General features: G+C 38.6%; 1 protein-coding gene across 1 annotated transcript in view; it reads right to left on the minus strand.

Moving 5' to 3' along the window:
* LOC139723263 (actin-related protein 2-A) overlaps positions 1 to 21,156 on the minus strand; it is a 32,049-nt gene that overhangs the window by 5,808 nt on the left and 5,085 nt on the right. The window contains exons 3-9 of the mRNA XM_071634521.1: positions 14,258 to 14,473; positions 11,717 to 11,789; positions 8,223 to 8,359; positions 5,135 to 5,220; positions 3,248 to 3,311; positions 2,100 to 2,225; positions 232 to 384 (exon numbers count right to left, since the gene is read on the minus strand). Coding sequence (XP_071490622.1) covers positions 232 to 384; positions 2,100 to 2,225; positions 3,248 to 3,311; positions 5,135 to 5,220; positions 8,223 to 8,359; positions 11,717 to 11,789; positions 14,258 to 14,473 — 855 coding nt within the window. The remainder of the gene's footprint in view (positions 1 to 231; positions 385 to 2,099; positions 2,226 to 3,247; positions 3,312 to 5,134; positions 5,221 to 8,222; positions 8,360 to 11,716; positions 11,790 to 14,257; positions 14,474 to 21,156) is intronic.

A 21,156-nucleotide genomic window follows, 5' to 3' on the forward strand; every position in this document is an offset into this window, starting at 1 on the left:
GGTGTTCTTTGGTACTAGGAAACAAATGATGTGACTCTCCTGTGAAGAACAGGGTAATTCTTGGGAATTTCTTAATCTTTTAAAATACACTGCAAAGGGCATGAGGCAGGGTGTTTTTTTTTTTGTTTTTTTTGTTTTTTTTTAAAGCTTTGATGGTAGTTTTCATGGGGTAGAGAAATGAAGCTTGAAAAAATAAATAAATGACGGACAATAGCTATGAGTAGAACTTACCGATAATCTTGACGTGTCACCCTTCAACACTCTCTCAAGGTAAAGCTGCTTAATCTCCCTCTCCAGCCTGGAGGGGAATCCAGGGTACATGGTGGACCCGCCCGAGAGCACGATGTGTTTGTAGAACTCTGACCTGGTATCAATGTCTGCGGCCTATTGCATGTGAGATAAATGATTCGTGGGACAGAGGAAAAATGCAATTAGACATTTATCATGGTGATCATAAAGGCAAGTCATTGCTTGCAGTCTTGGAAACCAATTTTGTGCCAATAATTATCATAATTACCCATCATTATAGTCCCCAATGTTGTGAAGCTTTCTACAGCCAATTACACACAGTAACTTGGCCAGTATGTTTGTTCAAACACAGCTGGCAAGGCATGGGAGTTCTATTTTCATCCCATCAAAAAGAAATAGCTTAATACAAAGATTGCAAGAAAAACTAGAAATGTCGCTATGGCGACTGGTATGCCTCCGCCATAATGCATGATTCTCCCAATAGGTGTATAGTAAAATGTCTTCACAATGTGTGATGACAGTTTCTCACAACTGGCAAAATATTGAAATGACAGGTTTGTCAGAAACGTCTTGAATGTTCACTTTCCTTGAACTAGGCTTGCTATAATTGTCTAAGAGTGCAGGTACATGTATTGGGGGAATTGAGGAATTTTACTAGACTTTTGACTGACCCTTTTATAAATTCATTCATTGAGTAGGCCTAATTTTCAAGGTATGAAGAAAAAGTGTAATTACAGTATAGAATATAATATTTCATTTTGCATTTTTGCCTGGCCTTTGACCCTTAACCTTTGACCTGGCAGGAAATTTCCCAGAGAATCTCCGTTAGGTAATACATGTATATATTAAGTTTCAAAAATAATTCTGCAAGCATTGCATATACTAGTACATGAGGGAAATAGTGAAATTTGGAGGAGTTGACCTTGACCTTTGACCCCCTGACTATTGACCCATGACCCCTAAATTCCATAAATAATCCCTGCCAGTCAGTACATGCCTATGTACCAAGTTCCATGAAGATGCACTGAATTGTAACATTTTCACTTGACCTTTGACCTTATGACATGAAACTCTCTCTGGAGAATCTTTACACAGTAGTACATGTCTACACTAAGTTTCAAGAAAATACCTTTGGGCATTGCATAGATATGGGGTAAATAGCAACATTTTCACCATTTGACCTTGACCTTTTGACCTTTGACCTCTTGCCAACTTCACTAAAAAACTACTCAACTAATGGCCCCATCATATGTCATCCTTGACCAAGTTTGGTGAAAGTTGCTTCATCCAGTTTTGAGTTATCACATAAACAGATAAATTTTAGGATTTGACCTTGATCTTTGACCTTTGACCTCTGATTTCACTCAAAAACTAATTAAGTAATTGTCTCATCATACATCATTCTCGGACAAAGTTTGGTGAAATTTGCTTGATCCAGTCTTGAGTTATGGCGTAAACAGGTATAATTTCATGATTTGACCTTGACCTTTGACCTCTGGTCTTTAGCCGATTTCACCCAAAATCTAATCAAGAAATTGCCCCAGCATACTTTATGCTCGGACCAAGTTTGGTAAAATTCCAGTCAATATTACTCAAGTTATCGTGTAAACGAATGCGGACAGATGTACGGACGGACGGACAACTCGAAAACTTAATGCCTCCAGCACCACTTCGTGGCGGAGGCATAAAAACAGTGACTATGGCTAATGATCATGGCTGAAGAGCTAAGAACAGCTGCAATAGTGTTGTGGATAGTGTGGTTACAGACAAAAAGACCTCCACCGGCTTTCGCTGCATGCAAAAACAAGACCGCTTGGAGTCCATCATTATAGATAAGGGTGTGGTCTAACCTGGATGGTGTTAAAGAGAAGTTCTGAGATGCCCACTCCCTCCAGGTTGATGAGATGGGGCTGGAAGAGGGCTTCAGGGGCACCAAACCGCTCCCCTCCGACCTTGATCACACGGCCATCAGGAAGCTGGAAATAAGACAAGAACATTCATCACCATGTACTGAATGTAATACACATGTGAATATCTAATCTGGAATACACAAACACTTACAAACTGAAGCCTGATTCATGGTGTCAAAGGCAGATTTTTAACACAATTCAACAAGAAGTTTCCCTTCCTTTTCAACTGAGCGAAAAAAAAAAAATGTAATATTGATAGCGAGCTCAACATTAGTGGTGGCCCTGGGGACACTAAAAATTGGCCATGAAATTTACCTTTTGGTGGCCCAATCTGACAACCGAGACTCAAAATGGATTGTTATGCTTGTTTATTTCTGGCTAATACATTTCCTTTTTGGGCCATCAAAATTTTAGATTTTAAGATTTAAGTGGCCCGAATGGGCCACTAGAGAGAAAAGTGAATGTCTAGCCTTGTGTTAATAAAAAAAAAAGTATAGAGGTGTTCATGGATTAATCTGAATTAAACTGTACAAAACTTTTTCTGCACCTCGTACAGTGCTTTAGACTAATTCAACAGGAATTTGAAACATTATTCACGATGATGGCAAAACATGAAGCCTGGTCATTTTTTCCTTTTCCATTATGAACAAAGAGAGACAAGGCAAGACCAAAATATACTTGAACAAAATTAGGATTTCATAAACTACTTTTGTACACTTTAGTCCACTTTACGTAATCTTTCTTCCTTGCAGCAAACATTCAGAACTTCTTAGAGGTGTTCCATTTATTCACCACACATGATCGTCTGGGAAGATAGAAAGGTCATCCTCATGTCTGCACAGAGCAAGGGCTAAGAATATGAACAACTAAAATAAAGTAATAGACTTGCCCCTCAATTAAAAATCTCAAATCCAGCACAGTGTAAGTGCACTTGATTGCACAAACATTACAAATTAGTAGGTGTGTTTAGATAATTAATCAACAATGTGGTGGAAAACTGGTCACTCTAAAGTAAAATCTTTCACACATATGGACAGAATTTGTTTGTTCTGAAATGGTAAAGACAAAAAGACAATTTGTTCACTCACCGTGTAGTTTTCAACCAGTACTGTGGTCTCATTTGCCAAGATCTGCTCTTGCTCAACATTGTATCTGCAGATTAACCAAGAAAATATTGCTAATCTATATTCATTAAACACTCTGTCAGCATGTAGAGGTCTATTACAGGCCTATACATGGAGGCATAACCAGGTGTTGAAGGAGATGGCGGAGGTGGCGAGGGTGGCAGTGGAGGCAAGGAAGAAGAATGGGCCTCCTAGGGTGAGGGGAATCCGGTTTGTGAAGGAGGGTGTGAGATGCAGTGTGAGAAGGAAGGGTCAGAGGGATGATGGTGGGGGAATCTTAGCAGCGGGGGATGATTGGGAGGTGCGGGTGGATGAGGGAAACCGTACAGTGCCAGAGGAGGTGGTAGTAACTCCCCTTCGGCCGGACATGGTGCTGGTGGCTAGGTCTGTGCACAGGTTAGCAATGGTGGAGCTGACTGTGCCATGGGAGACAAGGATGGATGAGGCAAGGGAAAGGAAGCTGGATAGGTATGCTGAGTTGAGGGAGGAGTGTGAGAAAAGGGGGTGGAGAGCGGAGGTGCATACTGTGGAGGTGGGGTGCAGGGGATATGCTGGTCGATCGGTAAGGAGGTGGGTCAGAGGGATGGGAATAGGTGGTAGGGACGGGGAAAGGTGGATCAGGAGAATTTGTGGGGCAGCGGAGACAGGATCTGCATGGATAGTAGGGAAGGCTGGGGGGGGGGGGGGTGGTGGGAATAGGGGGGTGTAGAGAGAGTGTTTCGGGAGTGAGGAGAGGTGATTGATGCCAAGCTTTTTCTGTCTTGTTTTGTGATGTTTTGTTTTGTTTTGTTTTTTCTTTGAAATGCCATGGGGGTGCTGTCAAGGGGATCCCAACGCAGCACCGGCCAGCCAGGGGGAGGTGTACAGCACTTAAATGGCCGAAACACTGGCGATCCCTGGTGTGCTGCTGACGACCCATGGCATTTGCGGAGTTAACATCTTTCCGTTTATTTTCTTTTTTTTTTCTTCTTATTCATTAAACTGTTGTTGTAAACCTGAACTAGATTAGAATGTTGAAAACCTGTACTAGATTAGAATAATATACAGTATTTGAGTAATACATGCTTCCTGTAACAAAGGAGTACGTCACATCAATAAGAGCTGAAGCTAACAAAAATATAAATCACATCCTCTTTGAAATTCCGATACTTGCAATGACTAAACTGTACATGGAAGAGAGAATATAATCTAGAGATCAATTTGGGAGCAATAAAATGATAATTACCTCCCACAAGGAAGGAGTTTATGATTTCCTTGGTGTTGGTTTGTTTGTTTGTCTGTTTGCAAAATAACTCAAAAAGCTGCGAACAGATTTGAATGACACTTGCATGAAAAGTTGATAATGACACAAGGAACAGATGATCAAACTTTGGCAGTGATCCAGGAATTTTTATGGAGTTTTGAAGGATTCATGGATTTTTGATCCTTTGGCAAACAGGGTCAATGAACTTGGAAGTTCAAGCTGCGCATATCTGAGGTTTGCTCACACGCACTAAATCATGTACTCTGCTAAAGGTGCCACACAACATGCAGGAAGCTTTGTGATGTAAACAAAAGGTTTCTACATTGGAAAAGTTAGCAATTCTCAGCATGCGAGTATGGATGAAAATGAGCTGCTTGGCGGGGGTCAATGCTCTCTGAGTGCTTTTCTAGTTTTTGATGTTATCTTTCTTCATGGTTCAAACTTTTTTTTCTCTCTCTCTAAAGAAAGCATCTCCTGAATCTAAGTTTATCTTTGTGACTACATCATACAAATGACAATGATGAGAACATATCATGATTTTGAATAACAACATTTGCAATAACAAGGTTCATGTAACTAAGTACGATGAATTTAAGACACAGTCTTACCCAACATAGCACAATTTCTCCTTCATCTTGCGGACAGTCTCAAAGTCAGCGGAGTGGTTGAAGGCATACCCCCTCAGGAGCAGAAGCTGTGTACAAAAAAGAAAAAAAAACTCAGTTTCAATCAATGCACTCCAATATTTTGAGTTTAATTCATCAGACACCTATCCTTTATAAGGGAATTCAAGGCCAGTTACAAGTTACTTAGGAAAGAAAGAGTAAAATGTCACAAGCAAAAGAGTGAACATTTCAGCAAAATCAGAGAAAAATTAGGGAAGTTCTGAAATTTTAGTTTTGCCCTTTTTTCACGAAAACAGTTCTTGAACAGTCAATATGAATATGCAATAGCAAGTTTATGATGTCATCACCTCAAAACTTGCCCGTTTTTGGTTCAAAATAGATAAGCCACAGTGTCAAATCCTAATATATCTAACTGATCACAAATTTTGAAGTTATTCAGCCAGGAATACTTTACACTTTTATGGCAGAACAAATTTAATTTTTGTCATTCTTATGATCAACAGGAAATTGTGAGGTAATGACATCATAAGCTCACTTATTTGCCTATTCATATTGAAATGTAATACTGATAATAACGCTCCTACTTATATGCAAGAGGGTGATGCTCGTATTGATGACCCCATAGATATAGCCGAAGTTTTTAATGATATTTTTTGTGAACATTGGGCCAAATCTGGCTGATAAAATCCCTAAAGCACAGCGGGAACTTCGCTCTTTTCTGGGTGATAGGATTAGGAATATGGAATCTTTATTTTTTGTACCGATTGTTGAAGATGAAATAATAAAGATTGTTGATAGGTTGAACAATAGAAAAAGTTCGGGATATTATGGAATCACAAATTTTTTTGTAAAAAATGTGATTTATGAAATAATTTTGCCTCTTACTTTTATTTCCAATTAGTCTTTATCAAGTGGTAAAGTTCCTCACAAAATGAAAGTAGCCAGACTTGTTCCCATTTTCAAAAATGGGGGAAAAAGAATTTTTAATAATTATCACCCCATTTCTCTTTTAACTTCCTTTTCAAAGATACTTGAATGACTTGTATAGAGATGTACCCTTTATTTTCTTCTTTAGGCAAAAATATTTACTGAATCTCAATTTGGATTTCGGAAAAAATATAGTACAACTCACGCATTACTCAAGTTTGTTGACAAGTTTGCTCATGCCATAGATGATGTTTCTCATACAGTTGGTGTTTTTCTTTTCTTCTCCAAGGCGTTTGATACAATAGATCTGATATTTTACTTTACAAGTTAAATCATTACGGAATTCGGGGAAGGGCTCTAGAATGGTTCACTGATTATTTAACAAATAGAAAACAATTTGTAAGTATCCACGGTCACTACTCCCAGCCAAAACTGATTTCTCGCAGTGTTCCACAGGGTTCCTTGTTAGGCCCACTTCTCTTTATTCTACACATTAAAGATATCCAGAACTCATCTGAGATTCTTTCTTTCGCTTGTTTTGCAGATGATACAAATTTGCTCTTTTCTCATCACAATCCTGATGCACTTATAAACATAATAAATAGAGAATCTGTTTCTATTTAATCTTGGATTTTTGCAAACAAATTATCCTCAAACATTGATAAAACTCATTATATGTTGTTTAGTAATTCGCCACCTGTTTTACCTCTCTCTGTCAAGATAAACAACATTGATTTGTCACAGGTCAATAGTACAAAATTTTGGGGTCTTAGACTCCTTATATCAATAGTGATTTAACTTGGAGAACCCATGTTAGTTATGTAAGCAGAATCATTTCTAGAAATACCAGGGTTCTTAACAAACTTAGCTATTTATTTTCCTTGTAATGTTCTACAGAGTATATATTCAACTTTGATATCTCCCTACAATATGTATCTTAATTATGGATTCTGGCCTGGGGAAATGCTTCTAAAGACCTTATCGATTCGTTATTGATTGTGCAAAAATAGGCTGTTAGAATTGTAAATCACACTGGATATATATCCCACATGAATAAACTTTTTGTGAGTAACAAAATTTTGAAAATTCCCGAGTTATTTCATTACAACATTGACCCGTTTATGTGTCAATTCTCAACTGGCCAATTACCAGATGTATTTTCCCAAATGTTTAAAAGAAATTATACAGTTCATGATTATCCAACCCGTCAACGTTATGCATATCACCTTCCACGTACCTGAACAATTTTCGCGAAAAAAAACAACATGATGTTCACTGGGCCCAAGCATTGGAATGAACTCCCTAAGGAACTTATAAGTTGTACCACTGTAACCTCATTCAAAAGAAAATTAAAGCAATGTCTTCTTAGCAGCTACGGCATGCATAGTGTATAGTACTTGTTGCTCTTTATTTTACCCCTTGTCTATCCGTTATTAGTAGTCCAACGGGATCCTAACCATGAACACTATTTTTGATCAGTCTGCCTGTTGCACTCTTCAGGCAACTATTGTTCCACTTGATTATCGAAATTCTTGCGCGTGACGGTTACCATGGTCACATGGCCTGCATGGTTTTAGGACCCAAGCTGGAATGTGACTCATGAGCTCTATTGCCTTTGTACGTATTGTTTACATTCACGACAAATTTCATTATTATCCCACCTTCCACTTATGTATTTGTGTCATATTGTTACGCCATTATTTATACCTTCACATCCCCTGAATCTCTACAATCTAAGTCGTTGTTCTCCCAATGTCCTTACTTGTAGTAGGTGATAATATTGTTGCAACATGTGACCTTTCTGTATTCTATTCAGTAACACTTATGTGGTTGGATTTTTTTTTTTTTTTTTTTTTTTTAAATCGGTTCCCTCAGTATAGTTTGGTCTTAAAAAATACCTGTATTTTCAACTTCCCCTAATCTGATTTATCAGAGGACCTGCGGCTGTACAAATGAACTCTGTTCGGGGGATACAATTAGACCAACTGGTATTAGACCAAGTGACAAGGAACCCTTTCAACAGACTTTTTAAAGCCTCAAGGAAAACAGACATTGTATAACTTGCTTGGGGCTCCCTTCCCCTCCCCCCCCCCCCCCCCCCACTCCACTCCTCCCCTGCCACAGTCGTTCTCCCTGAGCTCACCTTGATGAGGTACCTGGTGATGTCCCGCCCGGCGATGTCCAACCTCCTGGTGAGATGTGGGAGGGCGAAACCCTCATAGACGGGACAGATGTGAGTGACACCATCACCGGAGTCTATCACCACACCAGTAAGGAGACCTGTGTGATGTCAAGACGACAGGTGTAAGTTTTCTTGTACAGTTCAGCAGCAAAACTGAAATATCATCCTTTTGGTAATTTCAAAGTTGGCAATTAATGACACACAATTCCATGTTTTCTAGTGTTAGGTTGTCTCTGATAGAGCCCAAACTGATTGCCAAAGTAGTATACAGTAAAACAATTAATTTTCGTGTGCATGGAACTTTTGTAAATTTTGCAAAGGAGCAAGAATTCATGAAAGTAAAATGCACGCGAAAGTAAATTGTCGCGCATGTCTGTCTCGGCTCTTTTGCTAACATACGCCCCCCCCCCCAAATTTGTGAAATTTGGAATTCCAAGCACTCATAAAGGTTTGAGAAATCATTCTCCTATCCCCCACACACACACACTCACGATATGTGACCCGCTACAACAAAAGGATCCGAAAGTCGGGGGAGGACAATTTTCTGAAAATGGCATATTATTCCCGTACTCTTCTACTTTAATTTCATATATAAGGCCAAGTAAAAAAAGAAAGCAGTTTCTCGTCCGGGTTTTTTGAGCAAGGCGATGAGGGAGGTCCTTACTATTTGATATCTTACTATTTTTTCGAGGATTGTCAAAATGGAAGTAATATGTGTTTCTCGTCGGGTAATTTTGAGAAAGGTAATGAGAGAGGGCTTTACTATTTTTCTATATCCAATTTATGAAATGAAATATCACTCTGGTTGCTGTGTTATGAGAGACCAGGTCCCAAGTGTATGTCTTGCCTGCACTCTGTGCATTTTCAAACAAATAGACCATACTTGAAATGAAGCTTCATGCATGCAGAAATACATTTGCTTTTTCTTTCCACTACAGATGTCAAGGGAAAATGACCATCTTAATACTGGTATTTAGGCCTAGTGTTGTAATGGCATTTCTGATACCCGGTACCAGTGTAAGCTTGCAATTCTGATGTATTGTGCTATTGATTGAAACAGTTAAAAACATGTCTTTCAACAAAATACCAATGTACGACTGAAATAAATTCCATGATATTCAAAACACTGATTTATTTATCATTGGTATTTGTGACTTTTTGTGTCCACATCACAGCTGGTATGTATACTCTCTAAAAAAAATCGAGTGAAAATATTCACTCTTAAAAGAGTGAATACAAAGAAGAGTGAATTTAGAGTGAAATTGGAGTTAATTTTGAGTGAAAATGTTCATTTTCACTCGTTTTAGAGTGACGTCAAGGATCACTCCAAAATCTTCGAGTGATCCCTGAGGTCGCTCCAAAATGAGTGAAAATGAACATTTTCATTCAAAATTCACTCCAATTTCACTCTAAATTCACTCTTTTTTGTATTCACTCTTTTAAGAGTGAATATTTTCACTCGATTTTTTTTTAGAGAGATATCTGCATCTCTTCACAGTACAAATATATTGTAGCACATTCAACTGGAAACTGGCTTGTACAATTGCAGATGGATGTCAAAATGATACTGATATGGCATTATAGCATGAAACCTTTAAAGATGTTTCTTCATGTTCTAGACATTTGATAATCATTTTTGATGATGAATGATTGTATACCACACTACAGGGGATACGACTCACGGTCGTGTCCGTGAATTTACATCGTAAAGAAAAGTACATGTATCCCGCAGAAATACGAGACAAACCAGAATCCGTGGAAAAGTTATTTATTTTGTAGATACACCCATTTAATAATTCTACATTTGCTGGAGAAGCGCATTCATTTTCTCTTCAAAATAGAACAAATCCGTCATCGCCGTCAGATGCAACGTTACAGAGTAGAGTGTACGGGCCTCTACACATTCGAATGTGTTCATGCGTGTGTGCAGACAGCCGACAGGCCAGGGGATGGGGACCCTGATGACACACCTACAGACAGTGCAGACAGGCATACGCGCGCGACCGGCACGGCCACGGTGCACTGGCACCGTACCGCGACACTGCACACACATGCACATAGTCACAATGACATGAAAATGTATACAAACTCGATACAATCCTCACAAGCATTTGTACAGAACAATTCATTCGCTTAAAATATGAGAAACGGGGAAAATACGAACAATGCGCGAAATATAGGTGGAATATCAGCGATTGTTCGAAAAAATGTTGCCGCTATCGCGTTCATGACGTACCGAGTGCGCTGTATCCATCACAGCCCAGGCCCGCGCCCGCCCGCGCCCTTCCAACTATAGTTCGACTGCTTTGTGGGTCATTCCTTCTTGCCGAGCTCGCAGTATGAAATGCATGCGTTATTACATACGCACTACGGAAGCTACAGTTATACTACAGCTAAGTAGAGGACGCAAGGCGTAATTAGAAATGAGACATCACGATTGGTACTGGTAGGTGAACTGTCGATTTTTTTTTTTTCGGAGGCCGAAAAATAGTAAATATCAAAAAAGTCGATGCGGCAACTGAAAATCGATGCGGGCGGGGAGCGGGCTGGGACGAGAATTATGAATTTCTTGGTATTTTCAGCGCCATTTTGAAAATAGTAAATAGTAAAAAAATCGATGCGGCGGCCAAAATCGATGCGCGCGAGGACGAGAAACTGGTTTCTTTTTTTACTTGGCCTAACACAACTAATAAACGTAGTGGGTTGCAGAGATATCGATGATTTTATCAGCATATGTCAAGTGGTTGAGGAAATCAGAGGTTCGAGAAAAACGCCTTCAAAGTTGTCCTTCCGACGCTATCATGGTCATGGGGAGGCGAGACGGTTTTCACCGCTTGACAATAGAAGGCACGCTCCTAGCGACCTCCGCCGTGTTCAGTCAAGCTTAGCGCCAGCGGTCTACGCACGACCAATCGGTAATCAGGATGCCACGCACTGACCAATAAGATCACTCCCTCGTTGCTAGGGGCGGAGTCCAGCTGCGGCGCTAAATCCAAATCTTCGGACACGTTTCTCTTACATTTTAAAGTCGGAAAATCATGGCCCAGAAAAAACGCTAATTTCTTGCTCTTCCTTTGATCATTTAGCTTCAAAATTTCGGCAGATAATTGACAAAACATCAGACTACAAAATTATGCCAAAAGCAGAAATCCGATTGTTTTGACCAATTTGGATGATGTGACTTCAAACTCGATTTCCTCGGCTCGGCCGTCAGCGACTTTAGGATCCTTTTGTTGTAGCGGGTCATATATTTCCACACACTCTGCATGTGTCAAAACATGCATTTTTTCAAAATTCCTCCACACATGTACAGTGTACTTCTTCCAAATGTTCTCTCCCCCACCCCCCCCCCCCCCCCCAGTGATGACATACTACTTCAGTACATAGTATTGTGATTATCACATTTACTCAGTTATGTAAAGAGAACTGATGGTTCCCCTACCAAACCAACTCACCTTGAGCGTACAGAGTTAGCACTGCCTGGATTGCAATGAAGAGTCCACTAAACTGATAGGTTTCAAACATTACCTGCCGCAGGAAGATGAAAACCAGAAACAGATTAAAGTTTGCAGCATTTTTCTTAAAAAACAAAGACAAATGCAAGTAAAGATAGAGTGAGTACATATATATTATATATATAAATATATATATATATAATATATATACTCTATCTAAAAAGGAATGAAAGGTTTGTAAAGCAGGTACATTCAGAACTTCTTAGAGGATTAGATACTTAACTCCTCATTGATTTTCGGGAGTAAAAAGGAAGTCATCCTTATGTACTGCTTTGTATGCACACAAGCCTCATACTTAACAGACAATGTACATGAATATTTACTGTAAGAGCAGGTGCAGTGACTTTTTTTTTCAATACAAATTTTGCGAGTCCATTGACATCAACACATACATGCATGTGAACATGACAACTAGCAAAAATTTTGCTTCCAGTAAACATTAAATGCAATGTGAATCATTCTCAAGACAGCATTGCTAAGTTTTCTCTTAAAATGGTAATACTTATCCCTCATCCCCTTGCAGCAGTTTTAAACGGCAAAGTTCAGCACTCACACATGGTCAACATTTTCTTAGAAGTCCCAGTTCGGGAACAATTATACAGTGTACACTCACAAAATATATGGTCTGGTATATAACATACAATACGAACGGAAGGTAATCAATAGTTTGTGAGAAACATCACTATTTTTTATATCACTGTAATGAGAAAGAACTACAACACATAACTGCAGAATGATAAATGGCCAAACATTCCTTGGGAACAATAAATCATAATTATCGTCAGTCAAGCCAACCTTGTAAAACAGCCTTGCAGAATTCTGAGGCCTGAAATGGCATTTTTGGGGTTTGTGGAAAAATACAGATTTTTACCTTTCCTGCAATGGACATATGTGTAGTAACACATTGTGGAAAAAAAAAACAGTATAATCTATGAAACCTGCTGTATTTTTTGCCAAAAACGCTGCAACAAAATAACACTTGGACTCTGTTTTATATACAGTGTAACATCGCAAACCATTAAATTTAGAACAAATTAAAAAGAAGAAACACATGCATGTACACCGAATAAGACTGAATAGACCAATGTATACATTTGTATGTATCATCACTATTGATGTGACAACAAAAATCATGTGGAGTTCCCTGTATATCATGCTCTAGTCGCCATATCATCATATCAAAGCCATACATGCTACACACATAGATGGAACACACTGTACTGTAAATCAGGGCTGTTCACACCTATTTTTATTTCTTTCTTTTTTCTTGCCAAGCACTTCCTCATTCTATGTCTGCGAGAGTAGCAGGAAGTACATTGTAAATCACAGGAGACATATGGCAGGGCAAGGCCCGAGAGCTGCCTACATGCCTTGCCAGCATTCACTTTCACAGACTGATCACTTCCCACAAATCTTTCTCTTTCCAAATGTTTACTGTACAAATTATGCAGGAACTGTTTTGAACAAGAGCTTCGAGAGAGACCACAGACATGGACTGACCATACAGTCTTGTCAAGGCCGGAGTCTGACCCGAAACCTGCACATGGACTAGACTCTGCCATGGTGGGGAGTGTGGCACTTTTGGAAAATGAAGTAACAAAATCCTTGAATCTAAACTTACATGAACATGTAATCATTCACTAAGGACAGGTACATTGTATATGAACTTGATAGAAAAACAAAGATAAAACAACAACAAGTGCTACAGTGTAAGTTTAGTTTAGTGCTTGCTTATTCTTAAATGCATAATTCTATTCGTTTCTTTTTTTCTTTCTTCTTTTAAAGAGCAAAGATTAATCAGGGAAAAAGAAACTGAGGATGACACTTGGCACCCAAACTGCAAGTACATAATTTCTATTCAACTTTCATGGGAGCTGTGCAGAATGAGCACTCCTTGAATCTGTGTTCACCTTCTTTGCACACATTGCCAAAATTTTGCTGCCTTCAGAGAAAAGAGTTTATTTTGTCAAGACTGATTCAACTACGACCATAATACTGAGAGATGTACAATGTAACATCTTGCAAACACGGGTTGCCCTAAGAAGCTGCAATGACCAAAGTTCTATTCAAGACCCCCTTCCCGCATTTGGCAAATAAGAGTATATTACATTAGTATAACACACTACATCACTTGGACACATGTTTCACATGATCCCATCTCCAGGAATCCTTTCTTCATATTTATTGCTATAGAGCAAATGTCTTGAGATGGACATATTCATGTTTGTATTAACTGGTCTATGCCTTAAACCAGGGCCTGACATTAACTCATTTTTTTCTCTGGTGGCCCACTAAGACCACTATAATCTTTACATTTGACAGTTTGGTTGCCCAAAATAAAAGGAAATGTACAACAATCCACTATAAAACTTTGTTGCCTGATCAGGCCACCAAAAGATAACCTTTTTCGAAATTTGTTGGCCCGATATCAATTTTTAGTTAGTGTCGAGCCCTGCCCAAACCGTGTATACTAGTACTCACTTCAACCATCTTTTCCCTGTTCTTCATGGGATTCATGGGCGGTTCTGTCAGCAGGAGCTTGCACTCCCGCGGGTTGATGTTTAGCCGCTGCTCACCGAATGTGTAGTCCCATACATGTTTCATGTCGTCCCAGTTCCTGACGATCCCATTCTCCATCGGGTAGTTGACCTCGAGCATTGATCGAAGCTGGCTGGCCTCATCTCCAACCATCAAGTCCTGAGTGATCGGACAGAAGAGGAGTATTACATACAACTCATTCAAAAAATCGAATTCACCCAGGAATGTAAAGTTTTCCTCTTTAACATATCGTACGATGTATGTCACATTATTTCAGTTAAGTGAAAAACATGAAACATAAAAAAAAATTCCAAGGAAATACTTTCCCCCCCTCCTTTGGTTGTCTCTGCACACGTACTGTACAATGTAAGATGTTTGTGTGTGTGTGTGTGGCGCTGAACTTCCTCATAAACAAGCCACAAGTAACATACAAAACATCCGCAAATAATGTCCTCACTTGTATAGAGGAAACTGTTTGAATGGATTTTAATTGCAAGGATATGCTACACTGTACATTTAATTATTTTTTTAAACATAATTTTCATGATATTCTTCTCCTATAAATGGCCCATATTTGTTGTACATGTATTACATTCTTTCAATATGAAATATTTTCTTTCCTAAACAGAGCCAGCATACACATGATGTGCTTTTCATAGCAGAGAAACCTAAATATCTAAGAAATCTTCAGTTCACTGGTAGAACAAATCTTGGGTGGAATTTACTGTCTTTTGAGGTTAGTTGAAATTAAATTTATTATTAAAGCTTTTAAAGGCACAAAGTACTTTCATCCTGAATTCATTGTCCTGATGCATCTTTTTACATATGTTTTGTCATTGTAGCCATACCATAAAAAAGACACCCTAAAAAAGAAAACATGCATTGTACCACGCATTAGTCAAATACTCCTACCCAACGTCATAAAAATTCACTTTTGAAAGGGGAAAATACCACATAATTTCAGTACAATTTTATAGCATAGACAGCTATTACCTTTACTGTCACTCTTGTAATACATGTATACATATACTGATTTCAAATTTTTTTCACATCACTGACAGTAAAACTGCAAGAATACACAGTGTACATTGTATATTCCTTGATATGCTTTGGATGTTTTTAATTAGAATTGATAAAAGGAAAGAAGCTACACCGCATTCTCACTGGACATGTTTTCTTTGAAACAGCCTCGTATTTAAAGAGCAAAGATACAAACATATCCAATACAATGCTTAATGCTTCTTTGTTTAAATAGCTTGGCATTTCCTAAAACCTGTTGACACGAGGCTCTTCAAAATTAATTTTGATGACAAAGTTACACTTCCTAGCTACATTGTATGTACGATACTGCACAGGTGTCAAAAACTTCAATATTAGTTGTGTATACTCATGGTATGCCAGCCACACTGGAGGATTTGTTGAGCACTAAAATTGTACAATTTTGTACAATCATGTAGTTTGCAGGGCATCAGTATGCACTTATTTTCCCTCTGACGTAAGTCTGTCATTTGTCAAAAGTAAAATATACCAGTCCTGTATGAGATCAAATTGCGTACATATATAATACAGCATTATAGGGAAGTGTTGGTTACTAAACCGGTTGCAATTAACAATTAATTACAAGAGGAAGCAAACACTTGTGCAGGGAGAACCAAAAGTCACGCCGACAGAATAAAAATCTGAAGATTTGCACATCGCAGAATATTACAGCAATAAATCACAGCACACTATTAGGAAACTCCACTAGACTGAAACTCATGCACGTTGTAAGCTGTTAAAAAGGGCAAAACTACAGAGCAGGACAAGTGACTGTTCTGATAGTGCCAAAAAAAGGGGGGGGGGGGGAACAGAGAAGAAAAGACATAAGGCTATAATGTTGTGCAGGCTTGTGTATTGCTTCGTAGGAGCAAACACATTACAACTTCCTCTTACAACAAAAGTACATGGGTTCTGCATTAGGCAAATACAGTATAAAAAAGTAATATATCATTAGCAAACACGGCTGGTGTGAAACTGAGCAGCAAACAGTTGCAACTGTATGTGGATCACTATTTAAACTTGGCTTACATATTTCTTCTTTTTTTTTAATTCTTACCTCTGACATGTGTGAATAAATACAAAAATATCAACACTGCTACAACACAATCAACTGTTAAAATTTACTTCATACATTAATGCAGTGACTGTACCATGTGTTATAAATGAGGTACAGTAGCAACTGTTTATGAACATGCCATACATTCGTTTCCAAGACTCAGAACAGTCATCCAATTGATGTGCAGGTACATGTACACAGAGATCATTCCATTATGATTGCAATACATTCGTGTAAGCAAATACATGTAGTGTTGCTACTTCAGAGTCTTGTCTTCTTGTTATAGTCTTCTTCTTCTTTTTTTTTCTTTTGTGGGGGGGGGGGGGGGGAGGGAGGGTAGTGTACCTTTGTACATGTACATTCAAACCATGAAACTGGATCAGTAAATTATGCCAAGTTTTACTCTCACCTTTTACAACTATGTACCCGGTACTTGCCCCAAAAGATAATTATCTAAATAAAGTTATTCAAAGAAATCTGTGAAGCCCTTGGGCTTCAGCAGGCATGAGACAGAGAAAAGTGAAAAAAAGAGGAGGGACTTTGCGAGGGAGCGGAGCGACCGAGCGGGGGGAGGGTGTGGGAGGGGGGTGTCCCCCCTCCCACGGTGAGGACTTTTTGAAATCTAAGGTATGAAAACACTCATTTTAATGCATTTTACAACTGAAATTTACTATTGTTATGAGGTACATTTTACAGAGAAACATTGTGATAATTGAACTCATGAATGACACATGCAAAATGTAAAGGAAGGAATACTATAGTATGCTCAACTGTTATACCTAGGACCTACTCAAATGTGAGTAAATAATAAATCACAGTAATGTACACCCACTGTGACCCAGGTGACGTCTTGCTGGATTCAGTTCATACGGGTACAAAAAAAAAGGGTGTCCAGTTATAAATCACAGCTTAGCATTGCCATTGTTGGCTGTCTTTACCTTAGGGTTAGTCCATTAATAGTTTACAGTGTGCAGACCAGGCAAAGTATTGCTGATCTTGGTCCATGTAGTCTAGAGAATCATGTACTAGTATGTAATACAGCTGAAAATAAATCGTACATGCAGCTCAGCATTGTTGACCGTCTCTACGTCCATGCAACAGCTAGACTATACCTTACAGGAGGTACAAAAATTTGTAGACCCGGTTAAGTCCATAAACAGCTAATGTAGACCAAGCAATTGAAGTATTGGGGTTTGGATGAAGTCCAGAATGTAAAGCGAATCCCTTGGCGGATGATCGATGTATCACAAGTTCCAGGTCCCGAGGAAGTCGATTGACTCGCTGGCCTAGAAGACGAAACTGGTTCTGGGAGATCAACTTCATATTCCAACCACTGCCACTTGAACTTACTGTATTGGAGACATCTTTGTCAATATCCGCTACGCGAGGGTCATCCTTATCGAGGGTCTTCATTTTCTCGTTGAAAAAAGAAATATTCTCACCGGTCCACAAAATCACGATAACAAATGTAGGTCACGCCAACGTAATCAGCGGGATACAAAAGCAGCGCATCGCGTTGACCGTAAGGTCGGTCTGTATCTGTCCGTCGGGGAATGTTCCGCGGAGACTGCGTTTGGCTTTGCCATAACGCTGTCCTCCGTATACGGAGGGGATCCGTGAAGCCAGACGCAGTCCCCGCCGAACATTCCCCGACGGACAGATACAGACCGATCTTTCGGTCAACGCATCGCGCTGAATGCTGCGGCAGCATGCATGCCGAAGCTCCTTGATAATACGCAGTTACTGTACAGCCTCACACGTGGATTGTGTGCATCATATCATCACACCACACTGCAAGCTACAGTACGTGTAGCTAGAAGTTGATCGACATGCACGTTTCACATCCATTTCACGCACGAAACATGCAACATCGCACAGCTGCCCGCTGACAAATGCACTCATCACCATTCACACACGGCGAGATATGGTGGCTGCAAAAACAAAAAAAAAAAAAGAAAGAAAAGAGGAAAATCACGGAAATTTTCCCGACTGTGTATTTTCCCCCCAGAATTTCAAAATCCGCGGAAATCCGCGGATCCGCGGAGAAATCTCATGCCTGTTCAGAAAAATACAAATTGGCAAATTTTGTACGTAAATTGCTTGTTCCCTTTTCCCTGTTCCCAATAAACTTCTGCCCATGGTAACGGAGAATTAAATTGCACCACACTGAACAATGTGATTGAATTTGGTCTGAAACAATCATTTATCAGGCACTGACAAAAGCCTATTTATAGCAAACTAGACTATGCTAAGACGAGTGATGGAACTTTTAGTTCAGATTTCAGCCAAAGTGAGATACAGGAGGAAAGAAGGTTTTGTTGGGGAATGCTCAGCTAATGATTCAAGTGTAGCAATATATGTACATTGTACATACTGTTAAACACTCAAAATATGAGTCACACAACTATTTTTAGTGCCATCTACACAGTGTACTTCCTTGTATTAAAAAGTCTGACTTTGGATGTCGGGTAAAAGTTTCAAAGGCAAAATAACCATAAATAAACAAACCAAAATGCACTCTTCAACTTTTCAATGTCATTGACAGGGAAGGTTGAAAACTATAGGTATGTAAAGCCAATACAACTGGATTAAGCATACAGTCCAAATATGTATTTTTTTCATGAGATGTACAATTATCTTAACATTTTGTTCTGTGAATGGTTCATAACATGGGTATACTTTGTGTGTCTCACAATCTGAAAAATAATAATAGAACTGTTCTGAAATGCATGAAATGAAAACACAATAAAACATTTATATTAAATGAAATACGACAAGAGATACACTTTGTATGTTGCGTAAGAAAAGAAGACAAAAAAATCAAGAACATTGGAAAGAGATGTGGTTATGCTGTTGACCAACCCTCTTTGTTTAGACAAGTGACAGGAAAAGCTGTCATATTGAATATATTCTTATTACTTGTACGGGTCAAATTTGGGGAGGGCGGCATCTTCAAGAAGAGGAAACAGTAACGGATGGTAAAATGTATACTGTAAAACACAATATTTTCGCGGCATGACATTTTCGCGAATTGCCTCTAACATTTAACGCATATATTGTACTGCAGACAAGAACTTTCGCATGCATTTTAATTTCGCGAATTTTGGCTTTCGCGAAATTCGCGAAATTAAAATGCACGCGAACATTCCTTGTTTTACAGTACTTGTATCCACAAAAATGAGATAATAGAGATAGTTGCCATGTACTTAGTTTACAAGGGTCCAGCACATTGTCCAACAAATTTTGTTTTCAAGCAATTCAGACAAGTGCATATTGGTTTACACCCAGAACAATTTGTTGACACTAGCATGCTACACATTCAATTCGACCAACGGCTTCATGCATTTAAAAGCAACGAACACCAAATGATGACACATGCTTAGACTCAGTCATACATTATGTAGTACTGAAATCTGCTCATCTGTACAAGGAAGATTACTTTCAAGGGATACAAGTGTATTATACTGCACATGTACAATGTATGAAATGAACCGTATTTTGAACAACTGTAGTGCCAACTGGCAAAAATAATGTTCAGTGAGCATGGGACAGCAACAAGGGGATATGTCCAGTATTACAAACAGCATTAAAAAAAGAAAGAAAAGAAAGGAGACATCATTGACAGCAAAAAAAAAGAACAAAAAAGACAGCCAACAATAACGCTATGAAAAGAGATTGTTCCAACACCACAAAAAAAAAAAACACCAAGAAAAACAAATCAAACAGAAAACCAAATGAAATAAACCAAGTAACTATACCTTATTAAGCTGAAAGTGATGAGAAATAATAGCAACAAGAGTTGGTTAAGAAATCATGAAGAAATCAAAGGATGATTTTATGATGTTTGATGACAGACAAGACTTATCAGAGCACAAAAGTTATATCAGCATGAATTTCTGGAAAGATACCTATTCCACTGTTATTCCATTCTAAAGAAATGTACAAGATACAAAACACATATTGTGAAGAATGTAGAACTAGAGTAAACTTTATCCAAACATCTGTGGAAAAAGTGACAAGATATATAACTTGAAATACTACTTTTTTGTCAACATTTTACTCCTTCTCATACAAGCTGTCCTTTCTTCCCTCAGATTACAGGTGCACCCATTAATTACTACACACAACAGGTCACATATTTTCATGGGTCATTTACAGAAGAAAGCCACAATGCACCCAAGACCCTGTCAGTAAATCAGTTCAAACATGTTTAATACAAGCACAGGATTCATCTTCAAATCGATTTACAGCACAAATTCCACACCATTTTCATGTTGACTTTGATATCAAGAGTTGGTGAAACTGACAAATTGATATCTAGAGGTTTTATGAAAATCAAACCTTCAATGTAAAATAAGACTAGATGTCTACATGGAATTTTAAAATTCTTTTACAAACCACACAGAGAAAAGGCAGGTGGTGACGAATATCATCTTAAAAGTCTCTCTTTAACCTATACATGAATATTTTTTTGCTAAATATTGACCCCGAACCGAAGTTTGACAACATTTTTGTGTATTATAAAACCAATTTCACTTTGCAGAAGTACAATGTAGCTGCAAAATACCACCAGGTAGAGAAAACTTGTGGAACTTTGAATTTCTGAAACCTTTTGTCTCTGATTTTAATGAGTCCTCTACTAGTCTATTCGCCTAATTTTGATCTACAGGTGTACATTGTACATTTGTATCTATCAGTCAACGTGAACATGCTGTGGAGTTGCATTTTCCAGAAATATGTGTATCTT

Source organism: Diadema antillarum, unplaced genomic scaffold (assembly GCF_040938485.1).
Source record: "Diadema antillarum isolate AM-2024a unplaced genomic scaffold, OU_Dant_1.0 scf00000183, whole genome shotgun sequence".
NCBI classification, from domain to species: Eukaryota; Metazoa; Echinodermata; class Echinoidea; order Diadematoida; family Diadematidae; genus Diadema; species Diadema antillarum.